The 25,419-nt window shown below is 39.9% G+C and overlaps 1 protein-coding gene across 2 annotated transcripts in view; it reads left to right on the top strand.

The window, feature by feature from the left end:
- Nucleotides 1–25,419, top strand: part of LOC115213156 (meiosis-specific nuclear structural protein 1) — a 98,282-nt gene that overhangs the window by 43,387 nt on the left and 29,476 nt on the right. For both annotated transcript variants that reach the window (XM_029782091.2, XM_036503533.1), the window contains exons 5-8: nucleotides 12,181–12,410; nucleotides 20,371–20,587; nucleotides 22,188–22,295; nucleotides 25,241–25,363. In XM_029782091.2, the coding sequence (XP_029637951.1) occupies nucleotides 12,181–12,410; nucleotides 20,371–20,587; nucleotides 22,188–22,295; nucleotides 25,241–25,363 (678 nt within the window). The remainder of the gene's footprint in view (nucleotides 1–12,180; nucleotides 12,411–20,370; nucleotides 20,588–22,187; nucleotides 22,296–25,240; nucleotides 25,364–25,419) is intronic.

Below are 25,419 nucleotides of genomic sequence, written 5' to 3'. Positions count from 1 at the left end.
GTAATTTGTTTCTAATATTAATTATATTCCACTTAATATCTTGCTTTTTCTCTCTCTATAACAAGCCTACTTGTAAGCTAAGCTACCACTATCAGCGCAAATTACTTTCAAAAGTAATAACTTGTTGGCTAAATTCATTCTCACTTCCACAAACTCATATGTCAATCAGAATATTGACCCTTTGGAATTCTTTCCTCACCAATATATTCCTATATATATCAACTTATAACTGGACAGGGAGAATATAAATCACATCACTTTCCCCAGCCTCAGGGTTGGTGGTGGCTGTGGAAATTATTTGTACTGTTAGTTTCTCCTGACTAAGCTTAATAGCCATAATTATTGTTGTTGTTATTTAGTCCCAAGGCGGACCTGGTCATCGACATCTATTTGATTGCTATAATAAGTCTTGCAAGGTATCCTATAAAAATCATTTTACTGATTTATGGTATATTTGTAGTTGGAAGTTATGTTTCCCAACCCCATTCAGCTGATATGTATTAAGGGCAGGAGATTGGTCAAATTATACTCTGTCTGGAACCATACTACATGCACAAGGATGCTATATTTTGTCACAAAGAGGAAATGTGAATGTGGGCTTGTGACATTGCTGTGTGGTAAAGTGAGGTCAGAAGAGAAGTGTGTGTTGCATTTTCAATTGTTCTGTTACTGTCCTATGCAATGTTAATGTTAGTTCCTGCCTCGTAGCTGCAACTTATCTTAACATTACCAATATATGTTGGCCACAAGAATTGTTCTATTGGTAGAATTAACTTCTTCCATCTAGCACATTCATGAGTTCAACAAGCTTATCATATATATATATTGCATTGAGCTTCTGGACCATATATTTTACTCAATATTGTCATAGTTCATCTAGTTGATATGAAGAGGTACATGATCACCCATGCATATAATCTCTAGTAGACTAGTATCCTATCTCGTAGAGATTTATTTCACCGTCATTTTTTTATGTCTTTTCCTCTTTTCAATGTTTGCATTGGTCAGTTAAGTCCTCCCTAGCATTACATTTTCCAAACCTTGTCAAAGCCCTTTATTGTTTCTTTTCCGAGGTGAAATCAAATTTAAACATCAGTTTTTAAAGCCCTCCTCGGGACTTAGAAATCATTTAGAGTTGTACTTAGTAGACATAGGATATTGCTAAACTGTGTTGGCCTTATTGTCATCAGTCTTCATCAGCAGCATTGTTATGGAGTTATTCTTACCAGAAATATAAGCTATTTAGCATTTGAGGTTGAATAATGATGATTATAATAACAAGAGCACTCAGAGAGCGCAAACCTCTGTTTAGGCAACACCAACGTTTTCTCAACAATTACCCGGTGATGATTTTCAAAATGAGAATATCTGAAATAAATTTGACTGCTCTCACAAACGAGAATATTAAAAACGAACCTGACCGCTTGCAAAAATCAAGTAAAAAAAAAAACAGGCAAAATAATCCAGAATCCTTGTCTGGTACCTGATTGATCCCAAAGGTAGTCATGGAATGTGAAGGTGGCTGCAGAAAATTTAGTAACAGTAATAAATAGTTTATCTAATACAAGCCAGAGTTAACGAATTTACCATTCCAAATAGTTTCAAAGTTGGAGGTAATAGTAATAAGTTCTACTGAGGAATTTTGAAATGAATAGCATGAGATATTTTGGTTTTCTCTTCTCTTAAATTCCAATCTTCCTTTAGTATTTCTGTTGTTTTAGATCAGTGTATAGATGTATGTATATATCTAGCTGTACTGTAAATTGTTAATATGTATGTATAATATATCTATACATATAAAGATGAGAATGTGTGTCTGTCTGTCTCTCTGTGTGAATCCCTAAAACTTGAGAACTACACAACCAATTTCATTCAAATTTTACACATGCCTTACTTAGGGTCCATGTGGATTCATGGGCAAAAAAAATGTTCAACTTCTTGCCTCGTGCGAGCCCACAGCATATATTCTCTCCTATTTCAGTATTAGTGAAACAATAACATCTCTCTCTTGTAATGTCAGATACTTTCACTTTAATACTGAAACTATTAAAGTGAAACTATTATCTCACATATATACAGGCATACATACATACATACATAGTATATATATTATGTGTGTATATATATATATGTATACATCTGCACAAATGTATATATATATAGAAGTGGCAGATGTTCAGGAGCAATAAACACTGAAAATGCTCTGAGACCAACTTCTGCCACTTTCCAGGGAGAAAAACTAGAAATAGTTGATAGCTTCCGTTACCTAGGTGACCAATCAGTAGGGATGGGGGGTGCTGAAAGTGTAACTGCTAGAGTAAGAATAGCTTGGGCAAAGTTCAGAGAGCTCTTACCCCTGCTGGTGACTAAAGGCCCCTCGCTCAGAGTAAAAGGCAGACTGTATGACGCGTTTGTACGAACAGCCATGCTACATGGTAGTGAAACATGGGCCGTGACTGCTGAGGATATGCGTAAGCTCGCAAGAAATGAAGCCAGTATGCTCCGATGGATGTGTAGTGTCAGTGTTCATACTCAACAGAGTGTAAGTACCTTGAGAGAAAAGCTGGACCTAAGAAGCATCAGTTGTGGTGTGCAAGAGAGATGTTTGCGCTGGTATGGGCATGTGGCGAGAATGGATGAAGATAGTTGTGTGAAAAAGTGCCACACCCTAGTGGTTGAGGGAACCTGTGGAAGAGGCAAACCCAGGAAAACCTGGGATAAGGTGGTGAAGCACGACCTTCGAACTTTAGGTCTCACTGAGTAAATGACTAGAGACCGAGACCTTTGGAAGTATGCTGTGCATGAGAAGACCCGGCAGGACAAGTGAGACCATAACCCGTGGCCTCTACACAGGATGTAGCCAGTCCACTTATGCATACCTTTCCTTCTTGGGACACAAAACTCTACTTGGCCTCGCCTGGCCACGCCTGGCACGTAAAAAGCACCATCCGATCGTGGGCGTTTGCCAGACTTGTCTGGCACGTAAAAAGCACCCACTACACTCACGGAGTGGTTGGCGTTAGGAAGGGCATCCAGCCGTAGAAACATTGCCAGATCAGACTGGGCCTGGTGAGACTTCAGAATTTTCAATATGCTACACCACTGGTTTTAAATTGATATTAATTAAATTAATGTTCAATTTTTCACCTTTATTATTTTAAATTTAAATTTACATGTATATATATATATATATATATATATATATATATATATATATATATATGTCATCATCATCATCATCATCATCATCATCATCGTTTAGTGTCCGCTTTCCATGCTAGCATGGGTTGGACGGTTCAACTGGGGTCTGGGAAGCCAGAAAGCTGCTCCATGCCCAGTCTGATCTGGCAATGTTTCTACGGCTGGATGCCCTTTCTAACGCCAACCACTCTGTGAGTGTAGTGGGTGCTATTTACGTGCCACCGGCACAGGTGCCAGACGTCCACGTTCGGATGGTTCTCTTACATGTCACCGGCACTGGTATCACAGCTGCAATTTCCATTGATGTTGATCGATTTCGATTCTCACTTGCCTCAACAGGTCTTCACAAGTAGAGTTTTGTATCCCCAGAAGGAAAGGTATGCATAAGTGGGCTGGCACATCCCGGGTTATGGTTTCACTTGTCCTGCCGGGTCTTCTCACGCACAGCACACTTCCAAAGGTCTCGGTCTCTAGTCATTTCCTATATATCATCATCATCATCATCATCATTTAACGTCCGCTTTCCATGCTAGCATGGGTTGGACGGTTCAACTGGGGTCTGGGGAGCCCGAAGGCTGCACCAGGCCAGTCAGATCTGGCAGTGTTTCTACAGCTGGATGCCCTTCCTAACGCCAACCACTCCGAGAGTGTAGTGGGTGATTTTATGTGCCACCGACACAGGTGCCAGACGAGGCTGGCGAACGGCCACGCTCGGATGGTGTTTTTTATGTGCCACCAACACAGGTGCCAGACGAGGCTGGCAGACGGCCACGCTCGGATGGTGTTTTTATGTGCCACCGACACAGGTGCCAGATGAGGCTGGCGAACGGCCACGATCGGATGGTGTTTGTTACGTGCCCACAGCACGGAGGCCAGTCAATGCGGTACTGGCTACAGCCACGTTCGGATGGTTTTCTTGTGTGTCACCGGCACTGGTACCACAAAGATACAAATTCCATTGATGTTCATCTATTTTGATTTGTTTTGATTTTGATTTTCACTTGCCTCAACAGGTCTTCACAAGTGTCACAAGAAGGAAGGTATGCACAGGTGGACTGACTACGTCCCAGGTAGGGGCCACGGGTTATGGCCTGACTAGTCTTGCCGGGTCTTCGGATGGTGTTTTTATGTGCCACCGACACAGGTGCCAGATGAGGCTGGCGAACGGCAACGATCGGATGGTGTTTGTTACGTGCCCACAGCACGGAGGCCAGTCGATGCGGTACTGGCTACCTCCACGTTCGGATGGCTTTCTTGTGTGCCACCGGCACTGGTACCACAAAGATACAAATTCCATTGATGTTCATCTATTTTGATTTGTTTTGATTTGATTTGATTTGATTTTCACTTGCCTCAACAGGTCTTCACAGGTCTTCACAAGTGTCTCAAGAAGGAAGGTATGCACAGGTGGACTGACTACGTCCCAGGTAGGGGCCACGGGTTATGGCCTGACTAGTCTTGCCGGGTCTTCGGATGGTGTTTTTATGTCCCACCGACACAGGTGCCAGATGAGGCTGGCGAACGGCCACGATCGGATGGTGTTTGTTACGTGCCCACAGCACGGGGGCCAGTCGATGCGGTACTGGCTACGGCCACGTTCGGATGGTTTTCTTGTGTGCCACCGGCACTGGTACCACAAAGATACAAATTCCATTGATGTTCATCTATTTTGATTTGTTTTGATTTGATTTTCACTTGCCTCAACAGGTCTTCACAAGTGTCACAAGAAGGAAGGTATGCACAGGTGGACTGACTACGTCCCAGGTAGGGGTCACGGGTTATGGCCTGACTAGTCTTGCCGGGTCTTCGGATGGTGTTTTTATGTGCCACCAACACAGGTATTAGATGAGGCTGGCAAACGGCCACGATCGGATGGTGTTTGTTATGTGCCCACAGCACGGAGGCCAGTCGATGCGGTACTGGCTACGGCCACGTTCGGATGGTTTTCTTGTGTGCCACCGGCACTGGTACCACAAAGATACAAATTCCATTGATGTTCATCTATTTTGATTTGTTTTGATTTGATTTTCACTTGCCTCAACAGGTCTTCACAAGTGTCACAAGAAGGAAGGTATGCACAGGTGGACTGACTACGTCCCAGGTAGGGGCCACGGGTTATGGCCTGACTAGTCTTGCCGGATATATATATATATATATATCATCATCATCATCATCATCATCATCATCATCATCGTTTAACGTCCGTTTTCCGCGTTAGCACGGGTTGGATGGTTCGACCGGGGTCTGGGAAGCCAGGGTCTGCACCAGGCTCCAGTCTGATCTGGCAGAGTTTCTACAGCTGGATGCCCTTCCTAACGCCAACCACTCCGCGAGTGTAGTGGGTGCTTTTTATGTGCAACCTGCACAGGTGCCAGGGGAGTCCGGCATCGGCCACGATCGGTTGGAGCTTTTAACATGCTTTTAACATGCCAAGGAGGGGCTGGCATCGGCCACGTACGGATGGTGCTTTTTATATGCCACCTGCACAGGTATCACAACTACTATTTCCATTGATATTTATTTCAATGTTCATGTTCATGTACTTGACTCAACAAGTCTCCTCAAGCACAGCGGGACGTTCTGGGATCCAGGGTACTTTGAATGGGCAGGAGGCTATGCGGAACTGGTGCAGGAAGCAGCCCGGGTCTTCGCAGTCACAGCATATCTCCAGAGATCTTGGTCCTTCGCCATTGCCTCAGTGAGGCCCAACGCTCTGAGGTCATGCTTGACTACCTCATCCCATGTCTTCCTGGGTCTATCTCTCCACCTGATACCTTCAACTGTTTGGGAGTGGCACTTCTTCACACATCTCTCCTCATCCATCCGCAGTACATGACCTTACCATCGCAAGCGTCATATGTAGATGATGAAAAGAAGTGGGCCCAGCACAGTGCCTTGCGGAACGCCACTACTGACTTTGGCTGGGCTTGATTTTACCCCTTCAACTACAACATGTTGAGATCTGTCTGTCAGGAAACACTTGATCCATTTCAGTAACTTTCCAGAGACACCAATGTTGGATAGTTTTTTCAATAGGATCTTGTGATCAACCCTGTCGAAGGCCTTGCTGAAATCAAGGTAGATGACATCAGTGTTGGAGCCCTCTCCCAAAGCTCTCAAAATGTCATCAAAGTGATGCAGGAGCTGCGTTAGGCAGTCCCTTCCATTACGGAACCCATGTTGGTTAGAGATCAGCCGTCTGTTGCTTTCCAGAAATTGGGTTATTCGAGATCTCACCACCCTCTCAAATACCTTGATGATATGGGAGGTGAGTGAGATCGGACGGTAGTTCACTGCAAGGGACTTGTTTCCCTTTTTGAAAACTGGGACAGAAGGTTTTTTGGAATATAGCCTGCATCCAGTGAGTTTCTCCACAGATTAGCAAGGGGAGATGCAAGTTGGTGTTGACACACCTTCAGGACACAAGAAATATATGTATATATATATAGATGTATATATAGATGTATATAGATGTGTATATATATATATATATATATATATATATATAACATAAACTCCAAAACAACATGATGTCTATCATCAATAGTCAGCGAAGAGCTGAAGAGGCCTGGGCCATTGAGAAGATCAAACTCAATCCCAAAGTGTTCTTTTCATTTGCAAAAAAACACAGTCACTGGTTCTACTGTTGGCCCTCTGATTGATGAAAATGGTACTCTTCAAGACAATGCCAAAACCATGGGAGAGATATTGCAGAAACAATATTGCTCTGTTTTCAGCAATCCTGATATGACTGATCTGGGCTGTATCAGTGATGTTACTCCCCAATACACTTTATCGGACATAACCTTTGGCGCTCCTGATGTCTTAGCAGCAATAAAGGAAATGAAGCATAATTCAGCAGTAGGTCTCAATAGGTTCCCTGCTTGTGTCTTGAAGATGTGTCAAAACCAACTTGCACCCCCTCTAGCCAATCTGTGGCGGAACTCACTGGATGCTGGATATATACCAGAAGACCTTCTATCCCAGTCTGTTGTCCCAGTTTCCAAAAAAGGAAACAAATCGCTTGCCGTGAATTACCGTCCAATCTCACTCACCTCTCATATCATTAAGGTATTTGAGAGAGTGCTGAGATCGCGTATGACTCACTTCCTTGAGAGTCATAATATGCTGAACCCCAACCAGCATGGATTCCGTAATGGGAGAGATTGCCTGACGCAGCTACTGCATCATTTTGATGACATTTTGAGAGCCTTGGGAGAAGGTTCCAACACTGATGTCATCTACCTTGATTTCAGCAAGGCCTTTGACAGGGTTGATCATAAGATCCTTCTGAGAAAGCTGTCCAATATTGGTGTCACTGGAAAGCTGCTGCAGTGGATCAAGTGCTTCCTGTCTAACAGAACCCAACATGTTGTAGTCGAAGGAGTCAAATCCAGCCCAGCCAAAGTCAGCCACAAGGCACTGTGTTGGACCCACTTCTCTTCATCATCTACATAAATGATATTACTGACACCATCAAACACAGTAACATCAGAACCTTCGCTGATGATTCCAAGCTCCAGAAGGTCATCAATGGCATGGATGACCGAATAAGCCTTCAGTCAGACCTACTGGCTGTTGTCCAATGGGCAGAAAAGAACAACATGTTGCTAAACAAAGACAAATTCGAACTGATCCACTTTGGAAGGGAGGACGCTCTGAAACTCCCATACTCCCTTCCTTCTGGAGAAATTCTCATGGCGTCCAACAACATCAGAGACTTGGGAGTAACAGTGGACAACACATAAGCTGGGATACACATATAAGCAGCAAAGTTGACATGGCCCGCAGAATGTGTTCCTGGATTCTCAGAACCTTCCAGTCAAGAGATTCCCACACTATTATCTTTCTCTTCTCCACTTTTGCCCGACCCCACCTTGAATACTGCTGTCCACTGTGGTCTCTCTACACAAAACAAAATATTATGAGAATTGAAGCTCCCCAAAGGTCAATCACAAAAAAGATAGATGGCATGTCAGACCTTGACTACTGGGGTAGACTAGAGAAGCTGAAACTATATTCACTCCAACGATGCTGTGAACGCTACATTATCTGTATGATGTGGAAAATATTCCATCAGCACTGTCCGAATGATGTTGGCATCACCTTCAAAATACATCCAAGGCTTGGACCACGTGCCATCCGTCCACAACAAAAATCTAAATCGCATCACATAACAACAATACGGCACAATTATTTCACCTCAATTGGACCCGCTCTCTTCAACATTACATTGAAATTTGGAACACAAAATCGAAGCCTAGGGAGAAGGGTAATGCTGTGTGTTCCATACAATTTCATGGACCAAAATTTCTGAATGAATTCTTATGATATTTGAAACTTAGATTCAATGCATAAGGACGGGTATAATGCAATATGTTTAGTTTCAATTTCAGATGGCTTAAAGGGGTCAGAACCCCCATGAAAATTCATATATTTTTGATGTTGATGAAATTTCGACCATGGGTAATTGACACATATCAAGAAGTATTCTCAAAGTTTCCACTTCACATGAAAATTATAAGACAGCCTTATGGGGCCTTAACTCCCAAATTTTAGTCATTTCTTTTATGATCCAAAACTAGGTCAAAAGTACTGAATGGATCACAAAATTTGGAAATTATATTCTGTGCATAAGGGCCATAACCCCCATGACAATTTATATTTTTGCTGTTGATGAAATTTTAACCATAGATTTTAGACACAAATGAAGTAATATTTATAAAATTTCATCTTCTTACAACTTAGAAAGACCCTTTCATGGGGACTTAACACCCACAATTTAGTCATTTTATCTAAGCAAAGACGAATACAGTTGTACTCTTGGAAGCTGTAGGGTCACGTGAGCATAAAAGATGAGCATTATTAGTAATTCAATGGTACAACAGTGTGTTTGCTTTGACATATACTTAGATTGTGATTTCTGCAATGTGATGCATAAATTGTCAAGTAAATGAGAGGCATCTTTGCCTCCACTGATTCAGTTGTAAAGTATTGAGTAAAGTTATTTGGTTGCAGACCTCCTCTTTCAGTCTTTTTATTATCACTGGGTCACACATAGTCCCCAGATGGTAACATTGATTTCAAGGCCTTCCCAGATGAGTGACTGGTTATTCAAAGACATTTATAGATTGTAAATTTATTCTGTCCAGTTAGGTATCAGTATAGTGGTCATTTGCAAACTCCAGAGGTGACACTTTCATTTCTCCTCAGCCCTCACGTCGCACAGTTGTTAATGTTAATTTCAGTTGGGTCACACCCTTCCAATTGTTATAGATTCGTAATGCATCTTACGGCTGTGCCTGTCACCTGGATGGTGAGGAATCCTACATTGGGAGTGGTAACGACTAGGGTAGGGTAACTGACTGCTTATTGTGATCATTCGTCTTTTGGTTTCCTGTAGCTTTGCTCTCTTTTACAAACCCAGTGAACATATATTTCCTATTTCAAAGAAATTCAAACAATAGATATAAGACCCAAGTTAAAAAGATTCTCAACAATTCAACTTCTCTGGTTGACATTAAGACACCCACCCACAATAGGGGCCTTAACTCTCACATTTTAGAGTTCCATGAACTCTATTTTTCAGGAGCAAAACCCCTTTAACAGGTTTTCTAAGACTGGAATTTTGGAATATGCGCATAAAAATCAGTAGTATGGAATACATGTGGCATGATTACAATTTTTTTAGGGTGTGTAAAGCGGGAAATAGCCCTCATCTGCAATTTTGATAAAATTTGAATCATAGGTATTCCAGTTCATTAGAGAAAATATAACAGAAAAGTCTAATTCTTCAATTGCATGTAACACAGGCAACGCTGTGTATCTCTGCTAGTATATTATAATAATATGTTAGTGTTATTTAATTTCTGAATGGTTTTGCTACCATTTGTTTGTGTAATTTGATTTCTTTATCCTCCAGTTTCTACAAAGATAGAGACGTGAGTAAAATGAATAATAGAGAAACAAAAATAAAACTTTGCAAACAGCTTAAAGGGAGATAATTGAGAAAGTGAACCTAAGACCAGAATCCTATAAAGTAAATATAACAAATAATCCAGAATCCTTGTCTGGTAGCAGAACAATCCACAAAACTATTCAGTGCATACCAGTCACAAGGCCAAACAACCCTGAAAGTTTCATCAGAATCCATCCAGTGGTTCTTGAGATATCTTGTCAAATGACACAAACAAACCAACATGACTGAAAACAATACCTCCGCCTTTGCTAAGGCAGAGGTAATAATAATAAAATTATTGTGTATAGTGCTTAGGTGCACTACAATTCATTAAAGGTGCATGTACAGTACATAGAATTATGTACAAAAGTCAGGAAAATGAAGAGTGTAGGAGTCATGTTATACATGTGTGCATGCCTATGGAGGTGGGGACATTAGGTGTAGTGTTGGCGAATTTCAGGAAGCATGGAGGTTTTAAAGGATGCAATGTCTTGGCAAGTAACACTTGTTGCAGATAGTTTGTTCCATGCTTCAGCAACACTGAGTGTGAAAAAATGTTTCTGAAAGTCATGGGAGCTGTGCTATTTTCTGACTTTGTTAGACACATGGAGCTCAAAATGGTGCTCAAAGTGGTTGTTGGCACGATGGTTAATAATTTTATGAGTGTTTACCAAGTCAGTTGCCAGGCATTGGGGCTTCAATGTGTCTATGCCCAAGGGAGCAAGGTGTTTATTGTATGGTAGGTGTTTGATGGAGGGTATTTGCTTGGTTGCACTCTGAATAGTTTCCAGGAGGTCCATGTCCTGAGCAAGATGGGGGTTCCAGACTGGTGATGCAAATTCCACGTGTGGCTACACCATAGTCAGCTTTAAATAGACAGATGGAGAGCGGCTGACAAAGTGATGCCAAGACACCCTTGGCCTTGACAATTTTAGAGATGTGCTTTGTCCAGGACAGATCACTGCTCACAGTAATACTCAGGTCACAGTCACAAGACTTCTTGATATTAGTGTTGAGGAAAGAGTATGTGGACGTTGGGTTTTCCTCCCAAAATGCATGGTACACTTGTCCACAGCCAGCTTGAGTTGCCAGTCTGTGATCCATTGTAGCATTGTGTCCCGGTCCGATTGCAGGAGAGGTCTATAGTGTTTAGGATCTGTCCTTTTTGTCTCAAGGTACAGTTTGAGGCTATCTGCATATTTCAGCACTGTAGAATTCTTTAAGTTGGCATCTATGTCAGTAATGTATGCAACAGACAAAAGGGCTCCAAGAACAGATCCCTGTGGTACACCAGATCACATCTCATAGGGTGAAGAATGCTGTCCTAGAGTTGTGACTACCTCTTTTGGGCTGAGAATGACAGATTCCAACCAGTTAAAAAGATCATCTTTCACACCCATTGCAGATAGTTTTGCCATAAGCCTCTTGTGTGGCACAGAATTAAAAGCTTTAGCAAAGTCAAGGTAAACAACATCCACCCATGAGCCGTCATCAGTGACCCATGTGATGTCTTCAAGAAACTCGGTAAGTTGATCACAGCAGCTGGAGTTAGGGATAAATCCAAATTGCAAGGGCAAGATAAGGCTGTGAGAATTCCAGAAGTTCCAGAGTGTTTCTCTGGCACAGGATTCCATCAGTTCGGCAAGACAGCTAGTAGGACTAACTGGATGATAGTCATCAGACGACGTGCAGTCACCGTTTTTGAACAGAGGAATGGCACTGGCTGCTCCATAGTAGCACCATTGTTAAGACAGAACTGAAAGAAGAGTGAAAGCTGGTGCAGAAGAAAGTACTCACCGTCTTTGAGAAACAGGTACGTAACACCAGAAGAGGCATAGTTGTGCTTATTCTTCTGATATGGCAGTGATTGTCGCTTATGCCACTGCCTTCTTCTTCTTCTTCTTTAAAGAAACATTTCTAATGGCTGCATTGCAATAATGTTTGCATAAAACTTCAAACTTGGTGTATCATTGCACTCTCGTGATTTTTGTCCTAATTAACTTATTTTTGTATTTCTCTAGAAAGCTGATGACATGTTGGTGCAGGAAATGAGAGACAACCTGAAGCGTGCTGAAGAAGAGGATCAGATGAAAGAGGAACAGCGTGTGCTGGAGAAACGACGCTACCAGGAGCAGTTGGATCAGCAGATGGAAGAACAAAAAGAGAAGAAACGACTCATGTATGAGGAGTTTTTGAAAGAGAAGCTTATGATTGATGAAATTGTGCACAAGATTCACGAAGAGGACCAAAAGTAAGAACACTTCTACTCCCTCTCTCTCTCTCTCTCTCGCTGTTGGACAATTTGGTCCAACTCAAAGACTGAAATAACATAGTTTGTTGATGTGATATCAACAATAAAAGGCCAAATGTTTTTAAGTTAGTCAAAGGAAGTGGGTAATGGTGTGGCCATAATTTTTGCAAGTCTTCACAGAATGTTGATATTGATGCAGTTGATGTTCAACTGAGTTGGGGGGCAGTAGAGAAGGTGGCGGCTTGATGTTAGGTGTTGAGGGGACAGAAACTGGTGTCTTGCTCTAGAGGGGATACATGACTACCTTGCATTATATAAGGGTGGGTGGGTAGGAGTAATTGGAAAGAAAAAGATGGTGGTGACAAATTGTCAGATATACTCTCAAGGTAAAAGAAGACGAGGAGAAAGGAGAATAAGGTGCAGATCAATAAAAGTTGGGAAGGTAAGTTCACAAGAGCGTGAGAAGAGAGTTGCAGAAGGTTAAGAGATGGGGATAAAGATAATGTAGTGAATGATGAACAAGGATGGAAGTGTGGTCAATGGTGAGTTGAGTTTCAGGAAGATGCTGAGAAAGGCAAAGGTGGTAAATGGCAGTACAAAAAAAGGCAGAGAACAGCAGAATGATAAAACTAGATAGATGAGGATAGAAATATGATGTGTGGGAGGATAAATAGGGAAGAATAGCCAGCAGTGAGGGGTGCAAGTAACTGCAAAGGGTACACAATAATTTTAGGACTGGATGAACAAGGTCGGGGAGGTGTGTATATGCCTGCTCAACATGTGTCCCCTCTGCCAAAAAGGTAATTGTTTCCACGCTTGCTGATAAGTTGTTTTTGTCTCATTTTGTCTAAAAGTCGTAAGACACTTGTTGTTATCCTGTTTTTAACCATTACTGTTTTCAATTTTGTTTTCATTTCTTGTATTTATATCCGTCTCTGTTGCGTTTACATTCTTTCCTTCTACCAAGAAATCTAATGCCCACAGCTTAGTTTTTTCCTTGGGGCTGGCCGAGTTGGAGCAAATATCAGAATTAAACAGCCGAAATTTGCCATGATGATCCGGTTTCTGACTGAAGATTGAAGGCTTCGAATGACTTGTCTGTTTTCCGTGTTCGTCCCTTCGTGTATTTCACGTTCTTTATATATAAATTTTTATTCTTATATATATATATACTCACATATATACCACTTCTTAATTTGAGCCGAGGCAATGCAAGCAGGAACTAAAGGAACATTACTAAGATCCACACTCAAAGATCAAATCATCATCATTTAACGTCTGTTTTCCGTGCAAGCATGAGTTGGACGGTTTGACCAGGGTCTGGCAGTGTTTCTACAGCTGGATGCCCTTCCTAACACCAACCACTCCATGAGTGTAGTGGGTGCTTTTTATGTGCCAGGGGAGGCTGGCAGCGGCCACAATCAGCTGGTGCTTTTTACATACCACTGGCACAGGTATCACAACTACAATTTCCATTTGATTTTTATTTGATGTTGATGTACTTGACTCAACAGGTCTCCTCAAGCACAGCAGGTCGCCCTACGATCCAAGGTAAGCACAGCAGACCGTCCTGTGATCCAAGGTACTTTGGATGGGTGTATCTTCTATGTGAAGCTGGTGCAGGAAACAGCCTTGACCTCACGTTATTTGTCGGGTCTTCGCAGTCACAGCATATTTCCAGAGGTCTCAGTCTTTCGTCATTGCTTCTGTGAGGCCCAACGTTCGAAGGTCATGCTTGACCACCTCAGTCCATGTCTTCCTGGGTCTACTTTTACCTCGGATTCTTTCAACTGTTTGGGAGTGGCACTTCTTCACACATCTCTCCTCATCCATCCATAGTACATGACCATACCAGCGCAAACGTCTCTCTTGCACACCACATCTGCTGCTTCTTATGTCCAGCATTTCTCTCAGGGTCCTTACCCTTGGTCGTGCGTGCACACTGACATTACACATCCAGCGGATCATGTTAGCTTCATTTCTTTCGAGTCTACACATGTCCCCCGCAGTCACGGCCCATGTTTCACTGCCATGAAGCATGGCAGTTTGCATACATGCGTCATACAATCTACCTTTCACTCTGAGCGACAGACCCTTTGTTACCAGTAGGAGTAGAAGCTTTCTAAACTTTGCCCAGGCTATTCGTATTCTAGTGGTGACACTCTCTGAGCATCCACCTCCACTACTAACTTGGTTACCTAGGTAACGGAAACTATCAACTACTTCTAGTTTCTTCCCCTGCAGTGTGATGGAATCTGTTTTCTGAGTATCTGTGGTGTCTAGTGCCCCTGTGCATCTGCTGCACACGAAAGCTGTCTTCTAGGTTAATCTTCCTTTGATGTTGCTTCACCTCTTATGCGTCCATAGCTTACACTGGGTACATCTTATGAAGTCTCTACCTACACCTTTCCTACAGATCAAGCTGGGCCACCTCCCTGAGGGGGTGTCTGATGAGTTCGCCTTCCTATTTACTATAACTTTGGTCTTTGCTGCATTGACTCTAAGGCCTTTAGATTCTAAACCTGCTATGAGGGCTAGGTCATCAGCATAGAGGAGCTCCCAGGGGCAACCCATCTTGAATTCCTCTGTTATTGCCTGGAGGACTATGATGAATAGAAGGGGACTAAGGGCTGTACCTTGGTGGATGCCTACTTCTATCCGGAATTCTTTACTATACTCATTACCAATCCAAACTTTACTAACGACCTCTCACAGCCCTTATTAACCATTCATCAATCTCCAGTTTCCACATTGCCCACCAGATAAGGGATCAAGGGACCCTGTCAAAGGCTTTCTCCAAGTCCACGAAAGCTAAGTAGAGAGGTTTATCTTTAGCTAGGTATTTCTCCTGCAGTTGTCGAACCAGGAATATGGCATCAGTGGTGTTTCTACCCGGAACAAAACCGAACTGCATCTCATCTAAGCAGGCTCTCTCCCTAATGAGATGGGCTATGACCCTCTCTGTGACCTTCATCACCTGATCCAGCAGTTTAATAGCCCTGTAGTTATTTCTATCTAGAGCATCACCTTTACCCTTGTAGCAGTCGACTATGGTGCTGCTACACCTCAAAATAGTTTAATGATGGAGGTATTTTGATACCTAGTGTGAGTTACGACAAATTCATGGAGGGCTTCACAAAGAACATAAAACTGGTGAAATGGTGTCAGCTACATGAAAGCCCACCTACCATAATGGATTATGAGAGACTAAAAACAAAAATTCAATTGTAATTTTTGTGATATTCATTAATGAAAAAAGGGAAAAAAATTGTCGAAATGTAACCACTCGACTTCGGGGGTCGAGTGGGCATTGTGCCTCATTTATATCTTTTCATATTTTCATTCGTTTGGTGAGGATGAAATCTATCTGGCTCGCAGAGTCCCCTGATTGATAGGTTATGAGGTGGCTGTCTGGCTTCATGAAGTTAGTGCTGTAGATTAAAAGGTTACATGCATCACAGAACTCCAGTAGCATAGTTCCCTCATCGTTTCGGGTACCAATACCATGGCCACCGTGTACCCCAGTGAAGATACCCGATTCCCACCCAACATGCCCCTTAAAGTCTCCAGCTACAAAGATGAGGTCATTGCCACTTGTCTATGAGGTAGCCTGTAGAAGGGTATCATAAAAGTGATCCTTCTGATCATTTGGTAGCCCTGCATGTGGGGCATAGGCAGAGATGATAGTAGCTGTGCTATTCTGCAGGACTAGCCTGAGCTTAAGCACTCTTTCGCATACCCTGACAACCTCTATGACCTTATCTACCCATTTCTCTGCAAGGCGTATGCCAACACCCCCTACACCATCCATGTTACCTTGCCAGAAGACTTTATACCTATGTGCCTTGCCTGTGAGGACCCTAGCTGAAGCTCCTCTCCATCTTACCTCTTGTATGTAGCATACATCAACCCGTCACCTTTTAAGCATCTCTACAATCTCACTAGACCTACCTTTCAGTGTGCCAACATTGATATTCATATCATCATCATCATCATCATTGATTAATGTCTGCTTTCCATGCTAGCATGGGTTGGACGATTTTGACTGAGGTCTGGCGAGCCAGATGGCTGCACCAGGCTCCAATCTTGATCTGGCAGAATTTCTACAGCTGGATGCCCTTCCTAATGTCAACCACTCTGAGAGTGTAGTGGGTGCTTTTTACGTGCCACCGGTACAGGGGCCTGTCAGGCGGCACAGGTGACAGTGAAGCGACGTTGGTAATGATCATGCTCGAATGGTGCAATCTTTATGTACCATGGGTGCGGAAGCCAGCTGGCTGCTCTGGCAACGATCACGCTTGGATGGTGCTCTTGGCCTACAGGCATAAGTGCCAGCTACAGAACGGATATAAAATTCGACATATATATAGATATATAAGAATCAGTGTTACATACAAAACACAGTGAATTTACGCTTAAAGTTATAAAACATTGGTATAATTAAAAATTTGAAAATTCTAGAAAAAATACAGAAAAAATCAAAATTACCAAAATTATTCATCTAAAGGCCATTTCAGAGACATGCCAGTTAATATGATACATTTCATATTTTTGAACCTGACACTTCCTTCATCAGGATGTTTTTTACACACAATACATAGAAACAAAATGTACAATTACATACCAGCCAAATGCTAAAATGTTTGATTTTTTTATTAGCCACAAGGGACACAGAATGGGACAATACAAAACAAGACAAACATAAACTCGGGGAACTTAAAATACAAAAAGAAGAAAAATTAAGACAAAAAATTTTTTAAAACGAATGAAAATATGAAAAGATATAAATGAGGCACAATGCCCACTCGACCCCCGAAGTCGAGTGGTTACATTTCGACAATTTTTTTCCCTCTTTTCATTAATGAATATCACAAAAATTACAATTGAATTTTTGTTTTTAGTCTCTCATAATCCATTATGGTAGGTGGGCTTTCATGTAGCCGACACCATTTCACCAGTTTTATGTTCTTTGTGAAGCCCTCCATGAATTTGTCGTAATTCTCCCTAGGTATCAAAATACCTCCATCATTAAAGTCAAAAGTGTCTCCAGATCTCTTTCTTCTTTTGGGGCTAATAACTCCCTCACTCTCCTCCTCTGATTCTTTCACTTCACTTTTCTTCTTCTCTTTATCTTTCTGGCTACAGTCCTTGTCTCACTTTTCTTCTTCTCTTTAGTCCTTCTTCTTCTCTACAGTCCTTGTCTCACTTTTCTTCTTCTCTTTAGTCCTTCTTCTTCTCTACAGTCCTTGTCTCACTTTTCTTCTTCTCTTTAGTCCTTCTTCTTCTCTACAGTCCTTGTCTCACTTTTCTTCTTCTCTTTAGTCCTTCTTCTTCTCTACAGTCCTTGTCTCATTTTTCTTCTTCTCTTTAGTCCTTCTTCTTCTCTACAGTCCTTGTCTCACTTTTCTTCTTCTCTTTAGTCCTTCTTCTTCTCTACAGTCCTTGTCTCACTTTTCTTCTTCTCTTTAGTCCTTCTTCTTCTCTACAGTCCTTGTCTCACTTTTCTTCTTCTCTTTAGTCCTTCTTCTTCTCTACAGTCCTTGTCTCACTTTTCTTCTTCTCTTTAGTCCTTCTTCTTCTCTACAGTCCTTGTCTCATTTTTCTGCTTCTCTTTCTACTTTCTCCTGCATCTGTTCTTTCTTTTGCTCTTTCTTTTCTTCTTTTTCCACTCTCTCTTTGCTTTGTGTGAATTCATATAAGCTCCATCTGGACTAGTCCATTACTGCACTTTAATTTTATTTTTCTTTTTATTCTTATTTTTCTTTTGTGAAACTATTTATCTAAGTTAAGTCATTGATGCAATTTTATACCCATTGTTATTTTTGTATTTAATTGTTATATTATGTTTTAAGTTCAATTATTATATTATGCTTTAGTTTGATTTTAATTGTTATCTATTATTTTAATTATTATTATTATTTCTAATTTTTATTTTTATTTTTATTTTTAAATAGCTTCAGGAACGTAGAGTGTATCCTATGTGTGCAAGCTGGTATTGCATCAGTGAATTTATATATATATATATATATATATATATATATATATATATATATATGCACAGGTGTAGCTGTGTGGTGAGAAGCTTGCTTCCCAAGCTGAAAAAAGCTGGTTACGTGTATATATGTGTAATTGTGTGTATATGTCTTTATGTCTGTGTTTGTCCCCCACCACCTCTTGACAACAGGTGTTGGTGTGTTTCAATTCCTGTAACTTAGCAGTTTGGCAAAATAAACCAATAGAATAAGTACTAGGCTTTTAAAAAAATAAGTTCTAGGGTCAATTTGTTTGACTAAAATCCTTCAAGGTGGTGCCTCAGCATGGCCACAGTCAAATGATTGAAACAAGTAAAAGATAAAAGATATATATATACATAGGCGCAGGAGTGGCTGTGTGGTAAGTAGCTTGCTTACCAACCACATGGTTCTGGGTTCAGTCCCACTGCATGGCACCTTGGGCAAGTGTCTTCTACTATAGCCTCGGGCCGACCAAAGCCTTGTGAGTGGATTTGGTAGACGGAAACTGAAAGAAGCCTGTCGTATATATATATATATATATATAATATTACATACATATAAGAGGGAATTACCACCATGTGGAAACCCTTATGCTAGAAGAAGATCCGCTATGGTCTTACCACTAAGAATCGTTCTCTAGAAAATTTAGCAAACACCAGAAATGTAAGCGAGCAAGGCAAATGAAAAGTAACAAAAATATAGATTAATCATAAACAATGTTTCACTATCAACAAATTACGTAATTTTACTTACATAATTTATCTGTAGATCTTCAGTATGATTGTCCATACAAATATAATTTGCTGTACTACACATCAGGCATCAACATGAGGTCGAATATGCATGCAGTTCTACCTATTACACTTGTGGTTATTTTTCAAAAGTCTTCGTTTTGGCGCGCTAAATTACCAGAAATAATACTGCATAAAATAATTTACAGTAGTAGCCTTTGCCTATTTGAAAACAAATTAATTTAAAAATTAAAGTGAGGGTGAAAAATTGGATATTAATTTGATCCAAAAATATCCAAAAAATTGGATATTAATTTGATAACACCACTGGTGTTAAATTGATGTTATCAAATTAATATCCAATTTTTCACCCTCATTTTAATTTTTATATATATATATCATCATCATCATCATCATCGTTTAACGTCCGCTTTCCATGCTAATATATATGTATATGTTTGTGTATCTGTGTTTGTCCCCCCAACATCGCTTGACAACCGATGCTGGTGTGTTTATGTCCCCGCCACTTAGCGGTTCGGCAAGAGAGACCAATAGAATAAGTACTAGGCATACAAAGAATAAGTCCTGGGGTCAATTTGCTTGATTAAAAGCGGTGCTCCAGCATGACCGCAGCCAAATGACTGAAACAAAAAAAATAAAAAAACATATATATATATATATATAAGTAATACTAAGCAATAAGGGTTCAGCAACGAATTGCCTTACCACATACCGAATTTAGAAATAGCAGTCAAAGGGTTATAGCTATTTCTTCTACTAAAAAGGGAGATCTCAGTAAAAACAGCAATTGGAAGTGCAGGCGCAGCTGTGTGGTAAGAAGCTTGCTTCCCAACCACACTGTTCTGGGTTCAGTCCCACTGCATGGAATTTTGAGCAAGTGTCTTCTGCTATAGCCTCAGGCCAACCAAAGTCTTCTGAATGGATTTGGTAGATGGAAACTGAAAGAAGCCTGTCATATATATGTATATATTTGTGTCTGTTTGTCCCTCTATTGCTTGACAACCAATATTGGTGTGTTTACGTCCCCATAACTTAGGGGTTTGGCAAAAGGGACTGATAGAATAAGTCCTGGGGTTGATTTGTTTGACTGAAACAAGTAAAAGAAAAGAATGCATGCATGCACATACATGAACAAACTGAGGTGAAGGGGACAAAAACGGAAGACTCAGCTGGGCTGTTGTAAATTTGTTACAGGGAACGAGAATGTGAATTAGAAAAGAAAAGGGTCACCCAAGCCTATATTGAAGAGTATCTGCAAAGCCGAGAAGCTTGGAAAGCTGAAGAAAAGCAAAAAATGGAAGAAGAAAACCAAAGGATTATGGAATTCAGTCGTCTTGTGGATGACCGAGAGAATAGGTTTTTACAAGAGAAGGCGGAAAGAGATGCTGTCCAAGCTAGAATTTATCAAGCTGTGAGGTCAACTTTTAATCCTTCGTTGTTTTTCTTTTTTCATTTTTTTCTTTCTTTCAAATTTTATTTTTATTATGTGAGCAAAACCTGTAACACTGGAAATTCTATCTTGCTGATTATTTTTCATGACTATAGTTGTGGTGGTGGCAGTTGCAGTTACTAATCCAATGGTGGTAAACAATGGTGCCTATTATTCCTCTGGGGTTGGTGGTATTGAGTAAACTCCTGCCCTCAAAACTGTTGACCTTCTGTTGAAATTAGAAACAACTATTTTTATTATTGTTGTTGTTTTGTAGGTTTCAGAATAATTGTTGTTTGTCCTTTTAGGAATTTGTTATTTGCTTCTTTTCCAAATGTTAAACATGATAGCTATTTTAACTAAAATAGTCAACTAAAATGTGGTGAAGTAGAGGTTATAAGCCAGAGTATCCACTTCATTAAAAATGGTAGCTCTGGTCTAATGTACTCCATTGAAGGGAGGGAGGAGTGACAGGAGACAAAACAGCAGACAGCAACACCATATCAAATAGAACCATATTGATGACAACCAGCTGTAACAGCAATGACAGTAACAAAAGCAATGAGAGTGAACGTTGTGTCATTGAGGCAGGTTATCTACACCTGAATCCTTGATGTCTATTGTGTAGAGATGTTGTGAACATTTTGGTTTCATCAACTTGCCTTTCACATTAAACCCCCACCAGTCACCCAGATATTTGCAGTATCAGTTGTCCAGAATATATCTTTTATACATCTTAACTAAAGAGAGAAATAAAATGTAGCAATAATTATGAAGGTTTGCTTGGAGTTACAAGGCATTGTATATAAATCTGCTGGATTATTGTGTTTCCATAGCAATAAATTATTTCTAGCTCATATTTAGATATATTAAATGATCTCCACTCTACCCAACATGTCTGATACCAGATAATGTTTACATTAAGTAAAATATAATAATATACATTACAACCATTATGTCAATATATATTGGTATGTGTGTGTGTGTATTTCATCATCATTTCAATGTCAACTTTTCTTTGCTTGTAACCAGCTCAAGCTGGCTACATGTTGAACTGGAAACAAGCAGCTTGTTAGAGTTTACCTTTTGTTTACAAAGATTGTCTAAAATGTCAAGATGGCACTGAACTGCAAGCAAGCTACACTGTTCAATATCAGTTGCAAGACCATTGACTACAACTTGCAAATACACTTGTTACATGTGAACTACAGTGTTGTTCCATGTACAAAAATTAGCAGTGCTAATGAATCAGTGTCTTTTACTTTTAAGTTATATTTCTTGTAAATTATGGAGAAAATCTCAAGAATCTACATAAATTAGTGGTTAAGATACATTATGATGCTTATTCCTTTGAAATGTAATATGAAATTGAGAGATAACTCATGTATTTATAAAATATATATTCATACTTAAAGAATTTTCTAAAATAAATCAGATTGGAGCCTGGTGCAGCCTCCTGACTTGCCTGTCCCCAGTCAAACTGTCCAACCCATGCCAACATGGAAAACGGACGTTAAATGATGATGATGAACCAAATATTGGATACGTTTTCAAATGTTTCTCTTTAATTTTATTACAACAGTTATCTGAGAAAATTACTGAGCGTGAACAATCTGAGAAAGAATTGGAAAGAATACGTCTGGAGTTGCACTTTGAAGAACAAGAAGAAAAGACCAGACAAAATGAAAAAGTACTTTAAATTTTATTGCAATTAACTTTTATCTGAAAATATAAATATATTTAAGGTTCTAATTTGAGAATGTCTTGTCATTTCAGATTCCTCTCTTTCCCTGTTAGAATGAATGAGATGACTTTTTGTTGGGACAATTGATTTTTATAGTTAGTTATCTTTCTCAGTAACCATACTATTGTGAAATGAGTGTGCAGCCCTTCTAGTCTGTTAAGTTGTGTCTTGCTCAGAATCACATGATGACTAGTTCAATTTGAACTTATCATCATATGATGATGATCATCATCAGCATTTTAACATCTATTTTTCTCATGCTTTCTTGGATTGGCAAGCTGTGCATGCATCTTTATGACATATGTTTTGCAACCAGTGTGCAAAAGGTTACTTGCCTAAATTAATGTAATTGTTTATGATTAGACATTCAGTTTGCTCATACTTTTCTAATTGCAAAAAATATTTGTACAAAGATTTTTGTGCATAATGGTTACTAAAAATTAGAGGAAATATTGGTGTGCATTATGGTAAGTCTCTATTCCTCCTCATCTTGTATCACCTCTTTTATGGGGTCCAGCTTTCTGAGGTCTAGTTTTACACTTTATCTCTCTTTAAACTTTTGTCAGTGTATGATCTTTCATCAAATGTTAATTGTCCATTCACTGTTGTAGTTTAGATCTTTAATATCGCAGACATTCTTTGGGCTGCTTGAAATTTTATTTTGATAAGTGGCAAAAGCCAAAGCTATGTGAAGGGAGTTTGATACACGACTTAATGAATCTTGAACTTATAAGTGGAGGAAGTTAAGAAAAGATCAATATTTCTAGATAGATTATAGTAGTGCAATGCACATCTAGCTAATATATGGAATATGAACATTAGAACATTAAACAGCAAGGATAACATGGTAGCCTGGGGAAATTGTACTCTTTATAATACATAGAATATAAACATTTGGGGATGTTGATGGTGGTTGCAACAGTCATTGATTGTTGTCAATGAACATTACTCTCGGAATTTTGGTTTTCTGATTTATCCGTAAAGAATAATTCTGCAGAGATTGTATACTAAGGATTTTGTTGAAAGAGCATATATGGCATATTTTAGGGTCAAGTTGGGAGACCAAGAAAAATATTGGGCACCACATAGTGTCTGCAAACAAGGTACATTTGTGACAATGGACTAAAAGGAAAGGTAAAGTATGAGGTTTGCTATACCAAGTGGTATGGCAGGAGTCCTATAATCATGTGGATGGCTGCTATTTTTGTAACTTAAATAATTGAAGAGTATTAACCGGAAAAATCGACAAATGCTTTTGTCTATCCTAATCTTGCCTCTGCTGTTGGACCAGTTCCACACAGTGAAAGATAACTTTACTGTCAACCAAAGAAAATTCATCACCTAAAGATGACACTAGAAATCAAGACTTTTCGGTTGAGACTTTACCTCAGCTATTCTCCCAGGTACAGTTGAATGATCTAGTTTGTGACTTGAACCACTCAAAAAATTCTGCAGAACTGTTGGCTTCCTGACTGAAAGAGAAGAATTTTCTAGAGAACAGTTTTTGTACAACCTTTTATCGGAGTCGGCATGAAGAGTTCCTTTCTCTCTTCACAAAAGAGGAAGAGCTGCTTTACTGCAGAGATGTCAGTGGGCTTCTTAATAAACTTGGCATTGAGGAATACAAACCAGAAGAATGGCATCTTTTCATAGACAGCTCTAAGTCTAGTTTAAAACATGTATTGATGCACCACAGAAATGTGTATGGCTCTGTCCCACTTGGCCACTCAATAACTCTGAAGGAAAAATATGAAGAAATTCAGTTGATTTTAAAGAAGATACTGTATCGTGGTCATAAATGTGCCATCTGCATTGACTTAGAGGTGGTGGATTTTCTCATAGGACAGCAATCTTGGTTATACCAAATACCCATGCTTTCTTTGCATGTGGGACAGTAGAGACCAAGTAAACCACTGTTAAGAAAGACTAACCTCCTTGAACAAATATGGCTCCATACAGAGCTGCCAATATATTGGGAGAACCTTTAGTTGAGCGAGATAAGATCATTTCCACCCCTTTTGCACATTAAACTTGGATTGATCAAACAATTCGTCAAAGCTCTTGACAAAAATGGGGAGAGCGTCAAGTCTATCTGCCGTGTATTTCCAGACTTGATGATTGAAAAACTGAAAGCAGGGATTATTGATGGACCACAGATTCATAATCTCTTGAAGGACACAAATTTCGTGAAAGCAATGAGTGAAAATGGAGCATCAGCTTGGCAAGCTTTTGCAGAAATTTCCTTGGGAAAAACAAAAGGGAAAACTATAAATATCTTGTTACCAACTTGATATCAACTTTTCGTGATATTGGCTCGAATATGAGCCTCAAAATACATTATCTTTTCAGTCATCTTGATTGTTTTCCTGAAAAATCTCAGAGATGTTAGCGATGAACAAAGTGAAAGATTCCATCAGGACATCAAGGGAACTCAGTACCAAGGACGTTGGGAAGCCATGATGATGGCAAACTAATGCTGCTGTTTGAAATGAGATACTCCTGTTGCTCAACATTCATGGTGCACAAGGATGCATAAATTTATTCCTTGAATTTTCTGCCAAAAATCTTTGACAATGTGCATTTTCAATTTTGAATTTTTATTTGTACTTTTTGTGTTACACTCATATTATATGCCTCTTGTATGAATAAAGTACTCTATCAGTTCTAGTCAGAAAACTTAGACCTGATAGAGAAAAACTGAAGTTATTTTTGAATATAGCAGACAAAATAACTTATAAATTCATTGAAATATTGCAGGCATCAGCGAAAAGAAATTTTTTTATTGCCCAGTGTTATTCTAAAGTAAAGATTATTGTTTTGCCAGCCACTTCAATGTAGAATGGTATCATACCTAAAATCAAAATGATCAGATCCTCTAACATTTCTTACAGGCTGCCTTGGAAAAGAAATTACGACAAAGGCTTGAACTTCAAAAGATGAATGAAGAACAGTTGAGTATGAAAGCTCTGAAAAAGATGACCGAAGATGAAGAAGAGAGGATGTTCCATGATGAGGTTAGTTAACTTTTTGTTCTTTAGATTTATTGTAAAGGCTATAGCATTATAATGAC

The sequence above is a fragment of the Octopus sinensis genome, linkage group LG6 (genome assembly GCF_006345805.1).
Source record: "Octopus sinensis linkage group LG6, ASM634580v1, whole genome shotgun sequence".
NCBI classification, from domain to species: Eukaryota; Metazoa; Mollusca; class Cephalopoda; order Octopoda; family Octopodidae; genus Octopus; species Octopus sinensis.
This window is presented reverse-complemented; position numbering and strand designations above follow the sequence as displayed.